The following is a 19,787-nucleotide window of genomic DNA, read 5'->3' on the forward strand; positions in this document are numbered from 1 at the left end:
AAGGTTGACCCAACTTAACAAGGAATGTTGGCTTCTATTACTTACATGGATTAAGAAAACAAAAGAAGTTCAATAGATCTATATGACTACTCTAAACACTTAGAATTTTATTAATACATGCTGAAGTATGCTTGTTCGGCAGGTTATAGAAAAGCTTTTGCCAAGAAACTAATACTGTAAACAAAATTTTCAAGACAAATGCTCATAGTATTCAAAAGAGCATATTATTTTCAAGGTGCCTCAAGCACTTTTTCGTAGCCACTTATATGAAAGCAGCATATGCTCTTTATAAATAATTCATTTCTTCATTAAATTGGGTCACCTAAGCACACCTAACAGTAAAACTTGTTAATCTTGTGTTCTTTAAAAAAGTAAATACCATCCCATCCAAATAAGCTACCATCGTCCCCCAAACGTTAATACTTTTATCTTAAGGTGATGGGAATTCAGATTTTTTTTCTTTTTTCTTCCTTATACCTTTCTGTGATGTTTGAAGGTTTTCAGTGAACAAGTATTCACGTAATCTGAAAAACACATACTTTTACATAAAAAAACCCTACTAAATCAAATATAATTTCTCTCCAGGAATAATTAAAATTACTTTAGTAAGAGTGTTATTTTATTCTTCTATACTTAATGAATCTTCAAACACATAGTCAGTAAAATGGTAGAGGAAGAAGTCTAAATGCTGAAAGGTATTTTTTTTCCAACTATGATTTCTAAATACCTTTGGAACATCTGGTTTTATCCCCACAATGGATATATATGATTCCAATGACTACATATAAACACATGTTTATACATTAAATTGCACTATAAATGAGTAAATAGAACATTGTTTATTTAAGAGATTCTACCATGTCTCCTTTAAATCAAGAACTCTTATAAAGTAAATAATCAATCAAATATATACAATAGGGATCCAAATGTTTACGTATGAGATTGGCTGAACATGACATACAACTACAGTTTCATGTATTCTTTCTTAGTGATGCCACGAATATACTGAAACAAACAAACAAAAAAATTATTGCCACATTGTTATTTCATAATTTGGATTTGCAAACTTGTCACTGTACCTGTAATGAGGTGAGGGGTTGCCTCTTGCTTCACAATTTAAAGTTATTTTTTTATCCTCTGAACCCACAGGGAAAATGCTGTTGCTGGGCTCTCTGATAAACACTGGACCTTGCAAGAGAAGCTCACCTGTATGGGTGGGAGACATCCAAAATAAACAATCACAGTAAGTGAAAGGTACTTAAAAATCTGTATTCTAGAATCAAAGAAGAAAAACAAGTAACCAGTATCTGCTCTTTCAAAAAAAGACAAAAAACAAAAAACAGAAGAAGGAGAAAAAAAAAAGAAAAAGCAGATATGCTTCCCTTGTCCACAGAACACGCTCTGCAGGCAGTGCTTTGCTAATGAGCATCAGTGAAACCGCTGACAGCCTAGTAACATGTATGCAACAATGAAAACTAGTATTGAAAAACATTGCCATTTTAATAAAATTCCTTTAAAGTAAAAATGAGGCGGTACTAATTACTTTTTATAATATAAACTCTACCTAACTTTTCACTGGTGAATATTCTATTGCAGAAGGTCTTTCTGTCCTAAGGGTCTTTACCAAGACTAGCTGAATACCTCAGCATGATCTTTTTCATAAAATCTGCCATGATGCGAATCTGAAGGTTGATAATATTCTTTTTCTGTTTTGACCTCAAAACACTCAACACTTGGTGGTATTTCCACTTTATTACCAACCAAGTGACGAGAAGGATATAACCCTAAGGAAGTATCTTTGAAAGTGTCTTTTAAAGAAAAAACTCAAATATTTTCTGAGAATTTCCACATATACACAAAAATAAAAATCTGTCTTTGTGCTATGAATTTAAACAGGAATGAGATAACACAATCAACAAATGCTTATGCCACTTTAGTTGTACAATCATTGCCAGAGCATTTCTGAAAACAAACAAACTCACAGGGGGGAAAAAAAAGGAAAAAGAAAAAAAAAATTCTTTACTCTCCTATCTTGGGAGCACTCAGTAAAATAGGAGCAACTCCTACTGAAGCAAAGAATGAATAAACAGACTAAGAAACAAAGAGAGCTCACAAGTAGTCAGACAAAGAAAACAGGTTAGAAAAGCAACCAAAAAAGTCCAGAAACTATGAACTTATATTTTGGCTACTACAAGTAGTAATAACATTCCTAAGAAATGTTTACCATAATAACAAGAATAATAAAATAACACGATACTGAAAATAATCACTGACATGATGAAAACAGCAGTAGCTGCTGCCAGCGCACGAACCCTTCGTGGCCATATCTGTTCTTTCATCTTCAGAGAGATCATTATTCCTAATGAACTGAAGAGAAGCATGGGGTCTAAAAGTAGCTAGGTGACAGGGGCAAGTTCACACAGCCTTGCAGAAGGTACAAACTCTAGAACATCTGAGTCCAGATTCCAGGCAGTGACACCCTCTTGTTATCCTCAAAGAAAGCCTTGTCCTTCATCTGATCTTTGCCCTCACCTTCTGGCAGGTAACCTATGCCATTTGTGATGGAAATGCCTTCATTTAGGGTGGGGTCTGGCCACCTTGGATCTGAGGGTGGGACCAGCCACACCTGACAGTGTGGAATGGGGCCTGGCCATACCAGAAAGACCAATTTATGATTGATGGTGGGAGATTTTTGTCATGAGGTATGAGCTGACTTTGGCAACTGAGTTCAACTACATGTGCCATCACGAGTCACTAATTATGTAATGAAGCCCCAGTAAAAACCCTGAACACTGAGGCTTGGTGAGTTTCCCTGGTTGGCAAGAGTCTTTGCTTACTAATGCACATCAATGCCAGGAGGTTTACTCATCCTGAGGACAACAAAACCTTAGCTTTTGGGAACTGTCCACATGCTATCTTATGGGTTTCCTCCTTTGGCTGATTTTAGTATGTATCCTTTCCCTATAATAAACCATAATCATGATTATAGTAGCTTTCAGTGACTCCTGTCTGTCCCTCTAGCAAATTATCAAAGCCAGAACTTGCAGTTGGTATTAGAAATACGGGTAATCTAGGGACTGTGCACTCAAACCTCAAAGTCTAGCTGAATCTGGATACCCTTTTCACTGCAACATCACCACAAAGTTAATCCTTACTAATACCAGCCATACCTTAAGAAAGCTGGCTGCTATCCTCTTTAGTCCCCAGGTTTTATTTATCTCTGAGGGGGAAATACCACTAGGAAAAATTTCTCACCTTTTTTCATAAAAAGGGAGAACTTTTAGAAGAAGTAAATTTTGAAATAGCTATTAATGCCCATAATCAAAAAGATATAATGTTATCATTTTTCTGATTCTCCCACCCCTAAGTACGTTTAATGCATTAAAAATTAACAAATAAATACAAAAATGACAATTGACTTCATTAATTAAATTTATTGTCTTAGAAAGTTGAAAATAATTCTAATGCCTATTTGTAAATATTTACAAATATGGTGGATTTTCCATTGCATTTTTTTCCTGGTGTAATAGCTCTTGATTTACTTTGAGTGGTTAATCTATTTTGTTCACTTATGAGATGGTATAGCATCCTTGTTCCAACAAACTTATGTACGGGGAGCTTAAAAACAATATTATAGTAATATCATGGCATAGATTTGAAAATCCCAGGTAAGCTGGGGAGAGAAACTGACAGAAGGAATATCAGGTCAAGATAAGAAGGGGGTGATTTCAATGAAAAAGAGAAAAAAGGTGTATTTTTAAAAAAATTTCCTACAAGTGACTACTATGAAAATTCAAATGTCCATTCCATCATCTTCCAACACAAGTCATATCCCAAATGATACTCTAATTCTTCTCTAGAGACCATTATTAATTTTAAATGAAGGTGTTAGATAACCATAAACCTTTTTATTCTGACACCCTTTTGAGAGAATGACAATCACAGGTGATTTGCTAACATTTATGTGCCAGGCACTGAACTGAGGAAATTACAAGCCTTGCTTTCCTTATTCCCAGGCTGTTTGACCCCACCCTCTATCCTATGAGCCGTTCTTGTCTATGCCTCGCAGGCCATGCTGACTGTTGTCACACATGGGCTCAGCCTCCACCACCCTTGTTATTCCTGTGCTCTGATTTCCTTTTGTCATTCAGAAGTCAGCATAAATGTCCTCCTCTCAGCTTACATGTCCCTCCACCCACCCCTCACTTCCACCTTTCACAGAGGTCCCAAAGCACATCTCACTGTACGTCACTCTATGCAGACATTATACATGTTCACATATGCTCTTGTTATTTGTATCTAATTTACTGTTGTATCCCCAACTCCTAGAACATGGCAGATATTCTGTATTTATGTATTGAATGAATAAGATGAATGAAGGAATTCTCACAATAACTCTATATAAGGCTGATATATTTTTACAGCTAGTAATTGATAAGGCTAAGAGTTTAATTCAGAGCTTATGTTTTCTCCTTATAGTTATTTGGCCTCCCCAGCAGAAACTGAGGCACAGAGCAGTTAAATAACCCAACCGTGGCTACGCAGGTTTGGTTTTTTGTTTTTGTTTTTGGTGGGAGACCTGGCAGCAGACCCTAATACCCCTATTCCTGGTGTGTTTCTCTTCCCAGTAAACCACATACAGTTCTAAATATGCTCAAAGGCAAAATTAACCATCAGCTTGCTATTTCAACTTCAGTATTTCCGGATAACACTGGAGTTCCCAGCCTGTGAGGCACATACACACCATTTCTGAAATTTAAAGCTCCTAAAGGCTTTTTAGACCATCAGCAGCCATTCAAATCCTCCTAAAATGGAAGTACAAATTAATAGTCATATGTGACAGGTCAGTCCATGCTTCATACTCTGAAAAGAAACAAAGACGACTCACTCTTGCTTCACCAGAGGGAAATAAGAGATGCTGGGGTATAATGTTGTCATCTCTTACTAGCAACATAAACTTGAAAAGAAGAGATTCTGAAGTTTCATTTTCTTCAAAATGAATTTTGATCCTCAAAAGGACAGAACCTTAACGATTCACATGGATATTCATAACCAGCGAAAAGCCGCTTGGCTGAGAACAGAAGGGGGCCTCCTGGCTAACGAAATGGATTCAGTGTAACATTTAGATTGATGCTAAACTTTACTTTCTGTGACAGGGGCATTTTTTCGATATGCTAGCCTGGCTCCAAAGCGCCATTTTACGTTTACAGCCTAAAATAAAGGACATATAACATTTCCGAACAGGACTAATAAGTCCAAAAGTCCAATCCTGAGGTGTTATTTTTTCCCCCAAACGCCCATGGGCTACTCAGAATAACTACCTTTGAATGTAAGTACAAGCTTTATGAGCTCCTAAGGTAATGTCACCTAAAAGATCAAACTGTGGCCAATCAATTCTAATAGTCATACTCCATGCGATTTTTATGAAGGCTGACAAAGAGAAACAGACAAAGCATTCCAGACAGTTGGATTACTTTTACTAAAAGAAATAAAATTCCTAAAAGACCATGATGTTATCTCTGACATTGCTATGGAAAAAGGAGAGCATATCCTATTTTCCTTCACTTATTTACATCACATCTACAGGATGCAAAACTGAAGGATATTTTGAAATGAAGAGGTTAAACCAAAAAGGGAGCTAGGAGCAATGGCTACGGTCGCCAAACTGTGGAAAGAAACAAGATGCCCTTCAACGGATGAATGGATAAGGAAGATGTGGTCCATATACACAATGGAGTATTATGCCTCCATCAGAAAGTTTGAATACCCAACTTTTGTAGCAACATGGACAGGACTGGAAGAGATTATGCTGAGCGAAACAAGTCAAGCAGAGGGAGTCAAGTATCATATGATCTCACTTATTTGTGGAGCATAACAAAGAACACGGAGGACATGGGGAGATGGAGAGGAGAGGGAGTTGAGGGAAACTGGAAGGGGAGATGAACCATGAGAGACTATGGACTCTGAAAAACAACCATAGGGTTTTGAAGGGGCCGGGGGGGGTGGTGGGAGGTTGAGGAACCAGGTGGTGGGTAATAGGGAGGGCACGTACTGCATGGAGCACTGGGTGTGATGCCAAAACAATGAACACTGTTATGCTGTAAATAAACAAATGAACGAATAAAAAAAATAATTAAAATGCAAAAAAAAAAAAAAAGGAGCTAAGCTGAGCACTGCTACTTAAAGCAGAATTTAAGAGAAGGTAGAGCTTAAAGCAGAATTTAAGAGAAGGTAGAGCTAGAAAGGAATAGTCAATGTATTTATAAGGCATCCAAACCAAACAGAAGGGAGCACGAGACTGGGTCAGAGAAAATAAAATATGTCACCAATGAGATGAGATCAGTATTCTAGGCCCTACTATTCTACAGATAAACAAACAAACAAATAAATACGGAAACATTTTCTAGCAGTGGGGCATCATCTTTTTTTTTTTCTTTTGCATCGGTAGCTTAAAGCTAGAAAATCCCAAACAAACAAGAAATGACAAAAATAAAATTCCACTTATATTCTCCCAAAGTCAAGGGAGGGTAAAGAATTCAATCTTAATTCATTTCTTTAACAAATATTTGAATGCCAAACACAGTATATGAAAAACTAGTTGTAGCAGACATCGGTGGTTCACAACTCAACCTCTCTTAATTACTCTTTTTTGTTGTCTTCAAAATCTCCCTCTCATTAGAGATACAGAAAGCCACAGATAAACTACCTTCCTAGAACTCTCTGTAGTTCTTGACTGTGGAGCAAGGTGGACAAGGATTGGATTAGGAGGCCAGTAGCAACGAAAGAGGGGTATATTAGTTTGTGAAGTCCACCATGACACACCACCACAAACTGAGTTGTTTCAACAAAAGGAATTGGTTGTCTCACGTTGTGCAGACTAGGAGTCTCAGATCAAGGTGTGGGCAGGACTGGTTTCTTCAGGGGGCAATAAGGGAAGAATCTACCCCAAACCTGTCAACTGGGCTTATAGAGAGCGGTCTTCTCCCTGTGTCCCATCAGGTCATCTTTCCTCTGTGCATGTCTCTGTGTCCAAATTTTCCTTTTACAAGGATACCAGTCATAATAGATTAGGGCCCACCCTAATAACTTCATCTTAACTAATCCCATCTGCCATGACCCTATGTCCACAAAAAATCATGTTCTGTGAACCTGGAGATTAAGTCTTCAACACCCAAGTTTTGAGGGGGACATAATTTCACCTATCCCAAGAGGTAAGGGAAAACCTGCTAAAAGATTTTAGGAAAGAGTCTCTATGCTGATTTTGAAGAAAAAAATCAAAACAAAACAAAACAAAAACCATGAAGGAAATGCTGAATTTGCTTCCTTTCCTTTCTGATATGGAAATTATCGTGTGAGGAAGGAGGTCACGCTGGGAACCCCTATGGCCATGAAGACACCATGAGGGAGAATAATATATATATCACAGAAAAGCTAACCCAGAGTCTTCACATCTTTGAGTTCCTGAACCAACATGAACCAAATAAGCCCAAACATCACATTAGAAAAATAAACCTCCAGTGGATTTTTGTCATGTGCAGCTGAATGTACTATAACTAACATGTTAGAAAAAAAGGGAAAAGGCAACACAGTATACTTAAGATGAACAAGAAAAAGAAAATGCTTACCAGGAATAACTAATTTATCCATTTCCCACATCTGGAAATGTTATCAAGCAATTATGTTATAAGAAAAAGTGCTGGAGAATGGCAGACACCTGGAGTATGAGAGCATAATAGAGACCAATAGAAAGCAATAAAAATTATTTAATTTGCTAAATTAATGGTTTTACTACCTGATTTGCTCAATCTGTTTCACGTTTTGTCCATAAACAGAAATAAAGAAACTGCATGGGAAGCAATGTGCAATAATTAGACAATTAAAAACTGAAAAGGACTATTTAAGCTTTACAGGTGCTGGAAATAAATGTTCAATAAAAAAATCCTCCTGTGAACTGGAAGAACCTTTCCAAGTCATGACAAATTTCTAGCAAAAAAATCGCATTTTTCTTTCATTGCAGCCTGTCTTTAAAACACGCGCACGCGCACACACACACACACACACACACACACACACAGATGACCACACCCATAAACATATACGCACATTATAGTTGTGTTCAAAGTTAAAATTATCCAGATTTTAGCACTTTCCTTTAGTAAACTAATCATATATTTTGATGAAAGTTAGCATCTATTTCACTGGATTAATATTCACTTTGTACAGTAATTGAGTAAAAGAGAACATGGGAGAATTTTGAGGGTGCCCAATATTTAATTTTGATACTTTCAGCCAATGGCTGCATTTCTGATTTGTAAACTGTTCTTTACAACTGAATGAAATAGTTAACCACTTCATTGTTATACTGCAGAAAATAATGTATGTGGGGGGAAAAGGCTTAGCAGATGGGTTGAAGTCTTTGTAGATGAAAATGTTTTCATAATGCTTTCTGGCTTTCTTTATTCAAATTGTTTTGTCTCCATATGAATGTGAGTTCTAGTGCTTTTGAACTTCCCTGACATCCTTCCATAATCCTCAGCCCAGAGTTATACATTCCTTACTAGATAGTTTAATAGCAACTCCACATGACCAAAAAAAAAAAAAAAAAAAAAAGTTACAATGTTACTGTTAGATGCAGTGTGCCATGTGCACAATATAGCCAGGAGGTACAATCTGTGGTTCACGTGCATCCCCACTTTCTATTATACCACTTTTCACTGAACATCTCTGATATATGCAAATTCACAAGGTTCTCACCAATCATATTGAATTGAAGACTTCATTAACTCTTTTTTTTTCATTAACTCTTTTAAAAACATTTCTTAGACATCCTCCCCTCAAAGGTTTTAATAGATTATTATGTATGTGGTTTCTATTGTTTGCCAAAGAGATTGGGTCAAAGCTCTTTGGGGCCCAGGCATGATTCCCTTCATGTATTTTAGAAAGGATGTTTCATAACGAACTCCACTTCAAGGCTATTGTTTCTATGAAAAAATAACTATACAATAGAGAATTTCTATTATAAATCAGTTGTAATGGAGAAGCTATTAAGAAGTAATACCAGCTGGTGATTGCATTCTGTAGTATTTTTGCAGTGTAATCTCATAAAGTAGAAAAGAGCATAATTGTTTCTTGCCTACACCTCAGTAAGCAGAAGCCAGCACAGTGTTTATAAATGTCTGTGTATATAAAATACCATCTAGCTCCGTCTTCCCAGCAAGGATCCTGCTTTCTTCTTTCTGAACAACTACGGATATGAAGCTGGGCTGTGCTGGAGGTACAGAGACCCACAGAAGCAGGACAGAGGATGGCCATTGCCAAAACCGGTGTCGGAAACTATGGAATGGGTTTGGGGGAGTCTCAGAACTGCCTGAACTTGAATTACTAAATAATTTCTCAAATTTGCTCTCATTATTTTTCATTTAACCACAACTAAAATTTATTTTTCATCATGATTTATTGTAGACACAGCAGGTATGTGTAAACACACACAAGTGATAAAAAAAGAGTCTCTTGAAATAATACTTATGTTTGTTGCATTCTGGGTCATAGCGTTTTTCTATTCTATCCCACCCAATCTCCTTTAACCTATTCTTTTTTTTTTAAAGATTTTATTTATTTATCTGACAGAGAGAGAGAGATCACAAGTAGGCAGAGAGGCAGAGAGACAGGAGGAAGCAGGCTCCCTGCCGAGCAGAGGGCCCAATGTGGGGCTCGATCCCAGGATCCTGAGATCATGACCTGAGCTGAAGGCAGAGGCTTAACCCACTGAGCCACCCAGGCCCCCCTATTCTTTTTTTTTAATGCCAGACATAGGTACCACATTAGTATTATTACCCGTCAATGAGTTTCCATCCTCAATTTGATAATCCCTGGTCTAGAACCATGTCTGTCCTGCCCTCAGTGTCCTAGATTATTATTATTATTTTTAGATTTTATTTACTTATTTGACAGAGAGAGACCACAAATAGGCAGAGAAGCAGGCAGAGAGAGAGAGAGAGAGAGAGGGAAGCGGGCTCCCTGCCAAGCAGAGAGCCCGATGCGGGACTCGATCCCAGGACCCTGAGATCATGACCTAAGCTGAAGGCAGCAGCTTAACCCACTGAGCCACCCAGGTGCCCCCTAGATTATTATTTTTTATTGTATTTGTGATGACTGTAAGGTATTTCTTTAACTTCCTTCACTTAGGAATGACCAACTTAGGCAGTGAAGGTAAAGAACTGTCTGTTTTGGAAACGGAAGAGTATTTATGGTCCTAACATGTAGAAATGACAAGAATGTACTCCCCAAACCTGCTAAATGGTTACATTCTCTGTAGGCTTGGAGAGGGGAGCAAATGCTATGGTGTATTGCTGGTAACCTTGGCAAATAAAAACACAGATTCCAAAAAAAAAAAAAAAATGTTTCTTAGTTCTATATATGGGGCAAAATCCCTCATTCGACTTATTAAACAAATGCACAGTCCCAAACATCAACATATGAAGATAAAACAGACACTTGTGCTTACGAGGCCCTGTACTGGACATTTCGCATCTACTAAGCCACCTAATTCTAAGTGAATATTAAACACTCTGAATAAAAGATGATACTCATGTTAAGGTTATTGCTTTCCTCAACATTGACACAACAGAAGTAAAGATCCTCAGGGTTGCAGAGGATGAGTTAAACTGAATACTCTGGACACATTTTTGGTGCCACCACTCTTGATAATCATTTAGTGATAAGTATGAGAAGTTCCCCGCATGTAGGAAGTCTAAGGAAAATCTGCTCTCAATTTTTTCATTCATTTTTACTCAGTATCACCACTTAGCAATCTTCCTCCATTCAGAATTCTTAGAACAATTCTTGTGTACTCTGCTTACATAGCTCTATCATACTATACATTGGCTTTCCTTGTTTTTCACTTATACTTTCGTTATTCCTAGTCAAACTTTGGAAAATAGTGAATATATTAAACACACACTTCTACCTCCTAATCAGGCCAATCATATTGTATATATTAGAAAACTTGGTACATTAATGTTAGATCAAAATATGTGTGTTTATGCTTCTTTGCAAATGGTTTTAGTTTACAGAATGTTAATGTGTTAATGCTGATCAAAAAAAGAAAAAAAAAAAAAAGAGGGGCACCTGGTGGCTCAGTGGGTTAAAGTCTCTGCCTTCCGCTCTGGGACTGAGCCCCACATCTGGCGTTCTGCTCAGCAGGGAGCCTGCTCTCCCCGCCCCCCCGCCTTCCTCCTTGCCTACCTGTGATCTCTGTCAAATAAATAAAATATTTTTTAAAAAGATAAAGAAAAAAAGAATTTGGCCATTCTCAAGACAACCCTAGGCAAATACCCTATCTCCAACTGGAATATCTATGTCCAACTGCAACATAATTCATTATAGAAAAATATGGACTTACAGAAGCTAAACTGAATGACTGCATCAATGAATCTCAAAAAAATACCCCCACTGTGTTCTCACAGGTGTCTACCATCATTAGGTGGCTATTTTTAAGAAATTTACAGGATGTTGGTCACCTATAATTCTTCCACTCCTCCTGAATACTGAAAATACAGGTACTACACAGGTGCAATTTCACTAAAGCCATAGATAAACAGCACTTTTAAAAGCAACAGCACTCTACCAGTCATTTCTTGTGTAAGTTCTGAGTGCTGAAGCGAAGCCCCATTTCTGGATTTTAATGACTCATTTGAATATAACAGCTGCTTTAGCCACTAAAATTAAAAAAAAAAAAAGGAGCTATTGGTGGGCTGTTTTATTACTCAGATTTTTAAAGAAGTTGCTTAAAGTTACTTTTAAGAGGGGTCAGCATTTGCACAGATTTTACTGTTCCCTGAAATGGATCTCTTTGCAAAATATCCCCAAATCCATGATAAATTGTTAATGTGAACCATGAATTTAGTTAACACATAACCAACATGCAATTCTTATTTTAGTTTAAATCTTCTAAGGTTACGATGTAATGCTAGCTGCCGGCACACTCTACATTTCTGCATCTTCATCTCAGAACTGGACCTTTCCTTAGGAAAACATTCTTGCTTTTCAGAGAGGGTCTGAGCTAACTTGTCTCTCCAGGACTTCTTACGTGCGAGATTCTTTAATTTTATGAGATGTATATGATGCAACTCATTACATATACTGGGGAATTTTTGTTTGCAGAGCTGTATGCCAGTGACTACTGGGCCAAATCTATCCTGCAGGCATTATTAGACTTGGGTCATAAAATGTTCAGGGGGGTAGGGGGAGAACCTTCCCTTAATTTAAATGGCCCCATTTAAAAATCCAAAAGTATTAGGTATAAAGTCAAATTTAACCTTAAGGAAAAAAATCAATGATCTAATAATACCAGGCCTCCTTTCTCCCATGGCAATCCTAAACTCAGCACTGCCATACAGACAGAGCAACACACTCAGTCTTCCCTGAAGGCAGTCCCAGAGGGAGTGAGACATCTTGGGTTTTTAGCAAGACATTCACCCACAGTTATGTGAAAATAACTTTGTTTACCAATTGAATTATCTTGAATTGATTTATGCCATCCTTCTTCCTGGAATGCTTTCCCTCCGATCATTCAAGGCACAAAATCTTTTGGTAGTCCAGCCAAAAATTAATCCCACTTTATCAGAAATGCAATTTAGTGCAATGGATTATAACTCTCCCAATGCATCTGTATTTTAGTCATTTGTGTGGAGGTTCTCTTTTTTTTTTTTCCTGAACCTATGTCCTTTTTATTCCCTAACATCACATTGCAAAATACCTTGCACATGATAACCTAAGTGCTTGCCAAAAAATGATCTTAAGAAAACGTATATTTATGCTAGGACAGAGGTCGATAAACTACACCCATAGGCCAAATTTGACTGCCATCTGTTTTTGTACGACCCATGAATCAAAAAAAAAAAAAAAAAATGTTTCACGACACATGAAAATCATATGAAATTCAAGTTTCAGTGTCCATCAATAAAGTTTTATTGGAAGACAAGATATGTTCACTTGTTTATGTATTGTCCATGGCTGCTTTCACATTTTAACAGCACAGAAGTTACGACAGAGACCATATGGCACACAAAGCCCAAAATACTTACTATCTAAATACTGCATGAAAAAGTTTGCCAACACCTGCTTTAGGAAGGAATATGTCTAAGGGAGGAATAATGACTAACCATCAAGATAGACATGCTTTTTTTCCCCCTTAATACTACCATCTACCTTTTCAGGCAAGTCATTTAAGTTCTCTGAGCCACTGAGTTATAGGAATGGTATCAGCATTAAAGAGGTTTTGATTAAAAGATAAGCAATATTGGGCACCTGGGTGGCTCAGTGGGTTAAAGCCTCTGCCTTCGGCTCAGGTCATGATCTCGGGTCCTGGGATTGAGCCCCATATCCGGCTCTCTGCTCAGCAAGGAGCCTGCTTCCTCCTCTCTGTCTCTGCCTGCCTCTCTGCCTACTTGTGATCTCTGTCTGTCAAATAAATAAAATCTTTAAAAAAAAAGATAAGCAATATTTTTAATGCAGTGCAGTACAATAAATGAGACTTGATACTATTGCCTCTTTTTGCTCAGTGCCTGCATCAAACTTTTGATTACATCTGACTGAGGAACGGTAATTTATGAGAAGGTAGTCTAATAAATGGCTTCGTTCATTAGAGTGCCCTATCTACAAGGCATTGTCCTTATCTTCACACTAGTTGTGAACACTGCCACCTATGTTCAGTTATCTGGTTTGAGCAAATAATTGTAAGTATTATGTCTAAGACAGAAGGTCCTTATTAATCTATGGAGGGTGGTAACTTCAAAAAACAGGGGGAAGAAAGGAATCTTTATAATGCCTACTGAATCAGTTCTCATTGAGAGACAATTCTGCAACAGGTATTACTCTCCTTTCTGTCTTCAAATAATTACTCACCAAAACAGTATCAATGAGAAACTCAACAAAAAAAGCAGGAAAGAGCTTTCAAAAATCCCATGAGGCAAAAAAAAACCCATTAGATTCTTTTATATCAGTGTTAGTCTAATGTTTATTTTCTCTCTTCTCCCATAATAGGAATAATGGACACAGCACTGAGTATTCTAAATCTGCTTTGCTGCATAAGCAAGCAAAAAGGGGGGGAAAAAGACAAGTGTGCATCGTATATGCTGCAGAATCATTTCTTAAGTAAAGATAGATGGCTACTCAGAAACCCATGCAGTACATTGTCCAACAGCCTTTCTTCCTAATTATCCATATAAATAAGCTCTGTATATGCCCCCTTCATGTGTTTTATATATATATATGTCTGAGTTTAAATATCATTCACATGTATCCACACACTCACAGGATGGGAATGAAAAGCTCTCATTTCCTATTCAAAAAAGTCAGGGAAGGTATTTTAAAATCTGACAAAAGAACAACTTGGAAATGAAAAACTGATCTGGAGACTAAAAACCCAGGAGTTCTACTTCAAAAACTTAAGGCTGATAAAAACACACATATAGATTGCCATCTGCCTTTACAAATCTCCCAGCAGCACATCCAGACGGCACTTCATGTTGTAGAGGTTCTAAGAACAAGAGGACGATGGAACGCTGCCATGAAAAGTGAACAGGGAAATACCATCCCCAGTATTCATATGTTCTTTGAATAATACCTAGTAGTGCTTCACGTCAACAGGCAACACCAAGCAATGTCACAGTGGCAGCAAGTGATCCCAGAGTGGCCTGGATTCCTTAAGTCCACCAAGAGCAGAGTTCATCAGTCTTCCTTGCTCATAGGATGGAAACAACAAATAACGTTCACATGCTTGGAATAAACCATGACTAAGCCAATGAGAAGAGGAGCCTACACATTTCCCTCTCACATATCAGCAGACCCTATAAAGTAATCCAGGTAAAAAAACTGAATGGAGTCACAGGTTCAGAGAATATGGATTCATGAGTTACCACGCCATTGCGTGCCACTGTGTCCCATCACACCCCTCTGCGGACCTTGAGTTTTCTTTCTTGACCACCTTCCACAGACAAATCATGGGCCTCTGATCACTATGCAGGAAGTCTAAGAAAAGAACAGTTTCTTCTGTGTAAAAGTCTCCCAAGGTCACTCATCACAAGCAGGGGCTCGGGTCTACCTGAACGAAGAGACAGTGCTCTCCTTTCCTTTTTTTTTTTTTTAAACTGTCCTTTTAGTTAAAAGGAACAAATTGTTTCCTGCTTAAGTGACAGGTGGGAATATTACTTTTGTCCCCAGCGGTCCCATAAATAAGAAGAGTAAACCCAGATAATATAAAAAGAAAAGTAGTAAGTCAAATACCAAGATAAGAGCTTAATTCCTTAGCTGCCAGGCAGAAGCTGGAAGACGAAGCATTTGGGGAAATCTAATGGCCTGCTAGAGGTAGAGGAGGTTTTCTGCCTTCCTTTCCCTTGCCCCTCCTCCCACCCTGCCAATAAGACGTTTATTGTTTTTTTCTTCTTTGTAAGCAATAAATATCCACAATGCAACATGACCAAGAAGCTCAGTACATGCTCTTCATATACAGACTGTTGTGCAAACATTTAATTATCACCAGTATTTTCATTTCATATCATGAATTTTATGACTAGTAGAACTGGAATGACACAATATTTCACAAACATGTAGTGCAATGGTAGAGTTATTTTAGGTTCATTTCTTGCATCAATGATTTGATTAATGAAAAAAATTAATAAATAAAAGGTTGCAGAATCATTTTCATGTATATGCTTATTTACTGATGGACAGATGAATTCTAACATTTCATCCGTGTCTGTAAGTCATTTCCCTTCTTGTTTTCATTAACACTGTTCAGAGAAATTAATGCAGTATTCCTTGTGGACATCGGGAGCTGACCTTATGTAAAAACAGAATACTGGCAATCAGTGAGGAGCTAGCAAAACTGGCTCAGCCTCTCCTTGCCACAGTTGAAAAATAAAAACTCTAGGACCGGAGCGCCTGGGTGGCTCAGTGGATTAAGCCGCTGCCTTCGGCTCAGGTCATGATCTCAGGGTCCTGGGATCTAGCCCCGCATCAGGCTCTCTGCTCCGCAGGGAGCCTGCTTCCTCCTCTCTCTCTGCCTGCCTCTCTGCCTACTTGTGATCTCTCTCTCTGTCAAATAAATAAATAAAATCTCTTAAAAAAAAACCTCTAGGACCTATTTAGTAATGTGATACTGCTTGAATGATGAAAGTTGTATCACAAAACATAAAACAACTATCTCTTCCCGTAGTTTCTTCAAATTACAGACACAGATATGTACATATGTTAAGATGTGAACATAATTTGAGTGTTCCCTACCACTTACTGTCCTCATAAAGTAATTTGAAATTTAAAAATATCTCTATCTAAAATAGGATCCCATGATGCATATCTAATCACAGAATTCTGTCACTTGACATTGTCTCAAACTTAAAGTGCAGGTTGATGTTCAAAGGAAACAACATGCAGAAGTAAACCCAAACTGTATCTGCATATCTCATTCATGAGGGGGGAAAAAAAAGGCACATGAGAAGTTAGGGCTCACTGACAGCACAAGAAGAAAGAGCCTGGCTAGTTTTCAAATTAAAATATTCTGCAGGTTTTGAGTTAGGGTTTGGCTTTGAAAGTAACGCAGAGGCAGAACTGGTCCCTCTGAGTGGGCAGTTTTTATGTCTAAGATTTTAATTTACACATATCAATGGCCAGGGTTGGGGGTGTGGGTGAGGCTCTAAACGGATGGGTGGTCAATGACAGGTCGCTTTAGGAAGTCAGGGAAAGGATCCCCAAGGAATACCCTTGCAGGCTTTTTCGCTGCTAGAGTGCTTGAATGGTACATTAAGCAAAAAAGAAAAGTTTTAAGACTTCAAGGAAACAGAAAATAGAAAATGTGTGGAAAATGGATACCACAGAGTTGACGTGAAATTAGAGAAAAACACGGAAACTCCTTGCACTGTACTTGCCAGTGAGGACAGCCGAGTGGTGGTGGTCATTATTTTTATGCAAGCTTAAAGACACGGACTGAAACTGGAACGGTAAAGAAATAAATGGTCTAGTTTCATACCTGAGTATGTTTATATAATCAAACTCATAGAATGATTAGCAAGATGGTACAAATACAGTATAAAGGAAATGCACACGATATTTAAGGGCCCAATCTCCCAAACACTCAGCAGTAGGTAAGATGATCACCAAGAGTTACTTGAAGCAACAACATTAGTACATGCTCACAATTCCTTCCAGAAAAGCAATGTAGGATTTTTAAAAGGGAAAGACAAAAGAGACACAGAAGCCAGGACTAGGACTTATCAATGATCAATCGCATTGAATAACAAATGGGATTCTGATCTCCTAAGCCACTTGGCACACGTGGCAAGTTCTGGTTACATATTACTAATGAAGTGTCAAGTGTTTTGACTTAGGAGTAGCTCAGTATTGAAAGAACCACTTTTTTTTTTTTTTAAAGATTTTATTTATTTGACAGAGAGAGAGATCACAAGTAGGCAGAGAGGCAGGCAGAGAGAGAGGAGGAAGCAGGCTCCCCGCAGAGCAGAGAGCCCGATGCGGAACTCGATCCCAGAACCCTGAGATCATGACCTGAGCCGAAGGCAGCGGCTTAATCCACTGAGCCACCCAGGCGCCCCGAAAGAACCACTTTTAATAGCCCAACCACCCTGGGACGCTTCAGTTTCTATCCATTCTCTTAAGGCTATTCACCTCAAGGGTAGCTGGAAGAAGTAGCAAATATACAGAAATGGTTTTAATTGACAACTCCTTCCAATGTATACCTGGGCTGTCATGCACATACACACCTGTGTTCTGAATGCTGGTCAAAAACAATACTCTCCAGAGGGAAACACTGGTTCTTTTCTGTAAAAGGATCTACAACACACCATAGGTAAACAAAGGCTTAGTGCAGTTCAAAGCTTCATAGGGGGGGAATTTAGGCAATCTAGGTCAAGAAGCCACTGAGCCAGGAATTGGCCATGTGACTGGAGGGAAAAGGGCCCCAATAAGCCACACTGTTCTCATTTACAAGATGGCCATGGCCTGGAATACACAAGTGTATGTACAAAACTATACGCATGTGTATGGATGTAAATAGAACCCTGTTTTATCAAAGATTACTGTTATCAATGTATTTTCTTCCTTCCTTACCAAGTATTTCTTCCTTAAAAGGTTTGCACTCCAGTAACTCAGGGCCTCTTTTTTTTTTTTTTTTAAGGGTTTATTTACGCGAGCAAGAAAGAGAGGGAGTGCGTGAGTGGGGGGAGTGCATGCGGAGGAGCAAGGGAGTGGGAGGGGCAGAGGGAGAGAGAATCTCAAGCAGAATCGGCACTACGTGTGGAGCCCAATGGGGGCTCGATCTCACAACCCTGAGATTTTGACCAGTGTCAAAACCAAGAACCAGATGCTCAATCAACTGGGCCATGCAGATGCCCCAGTGGCTTATTGTTCACAAGTCTCAGTAGCTTTTTCTAACTCCATCTTCTTCCAACTCTCTTTTTTCCTGAAATAACTCCTCAACTTCCACTTTATCTTGCTAACCTGGAGGAGATCTTCCGTATCTTTGCTCTGTCCTTCCTTTCCTCTCACATCTGCCCCTGGGTTCGGTCTACCTCTGTAACTCTCCGTCCATTATGCTTAAACAGGCTCCCCAGTTGCTTTCACAATGAAAACCCCTCCCCATCTCGATCTCCTGCTGGGATACCATGTGCTCCCCCACGACCCCCACCCCCCGCAACACTGGAATCTAATCTTTTGATTTTTACAGACTTGCAGCTCAAACCACCCACTCCTTGAGCATTTCAAAACTCAGTATGCTCAAAACACATCCAAATCCTTGCCTCCTGTGTTTATTATTTCTTTTCATTGCCTCATTACCTCCCCACTCAATTTGGAAACCTCGAAAGTCTTCTTCGATAATCTCTTCTCCCTCACCGGGTACAACCATCCAGTTGATTGTCACACCTCTTCAGTTCTGACTCTGTAATTTCTCCCGTCTTCCACCTTACCTTATGATTCCAACTGCCCTACTTTGGTCATAAGTTATCCCTCACTTCATATACCACAATAACTCCAAGGCGGGCATTTTCTTTTAGTTTTTCTTCCTTCCTTTCTATCTTACAAATATCCTTTGGGGACAATGGGCTTACAGCAAATTCAAGACTCTATCATTCTCTGCTTAACAATTTCGAGCCCTAATTTCCAATGGAAATATGACTCTATTTGATACCATATCGTATAATTGAAATTTGCTGAGTAGAACCTAAATGTTCTCATAAAAAAATTACATGACACATATAAAATTTGCATTGTTTGGGAAAAAAAAGGAAAATGAAACAGGTGAAATTAATTTTAATCATGTATTATAAATAACCCAATATATTAATATTTTTTCAATATTCATCCAATATAAATATTGCTATTGGGAAATAATCCATTCATTTTTCAAAATATGTCTGTGAAATTCAGTATTTTACACTTAAAACAAATCTCAGTTTGGATTAGCCATACTTCAAGTGCCCAATAGTCACATATGGCTACCATATTGGACGGTGTAGATCTACAGAAATACAGCTTAGGTTTGAAATGTGGTTACACTTAATAATGGCATGCAACTTTAGGCAAGGTAGTAATCTGTACCTCAGTTTCCTTCTATTCTATAAAGTAATAATATTTATAATACCTATCTCATAGGGTCTTTGCAATAATTAAATAAACAGAAATAGATTGCTTTAGTTGGGGCTGACATGCAAGAAAACGTCCATATACATTGTCATTATAATCAAAGCTATTCCATACTTGCCATGGATAACCAGCAA

At 38.2% G+C, this 19,787-nt stretch overlaps 1 protein-coding gene across 1 annotated transcript in view; it reads right to left on the reverse strand.

Annotated features, from left to right (window-relative positions):
- The window catches only part of CNTN3 (contactin 3), a 349,115-nt gene that overhangs the window by 235,019 nt on the left and 94,309 nt on the right, over positions 1-19,787 (reverse strand). Inside the window, exon 3 of the mRNA XM_045992376.1 lies at positions 1,080-1,206. Coding sequence (XP_045848332.1) covers positions 1,080-1,206 — 127 coding nt within the window. The remainder of the gene's footprint in view (positions 1-1,079; positions 1,207-19,787) is intronic.

This window comes from Meles meles, chromosome 20 (genome assembly GCF_922984935.1).
Source record: "Meles meles chromosome 20, mMelMel3.1 paternal haplotype, whole genome shotgun sequence".
NCBI lineage: Eukaryota > Metazoa > Chordata > Mammalia > Carnivora > Mustelidae > Meles > Meles meles.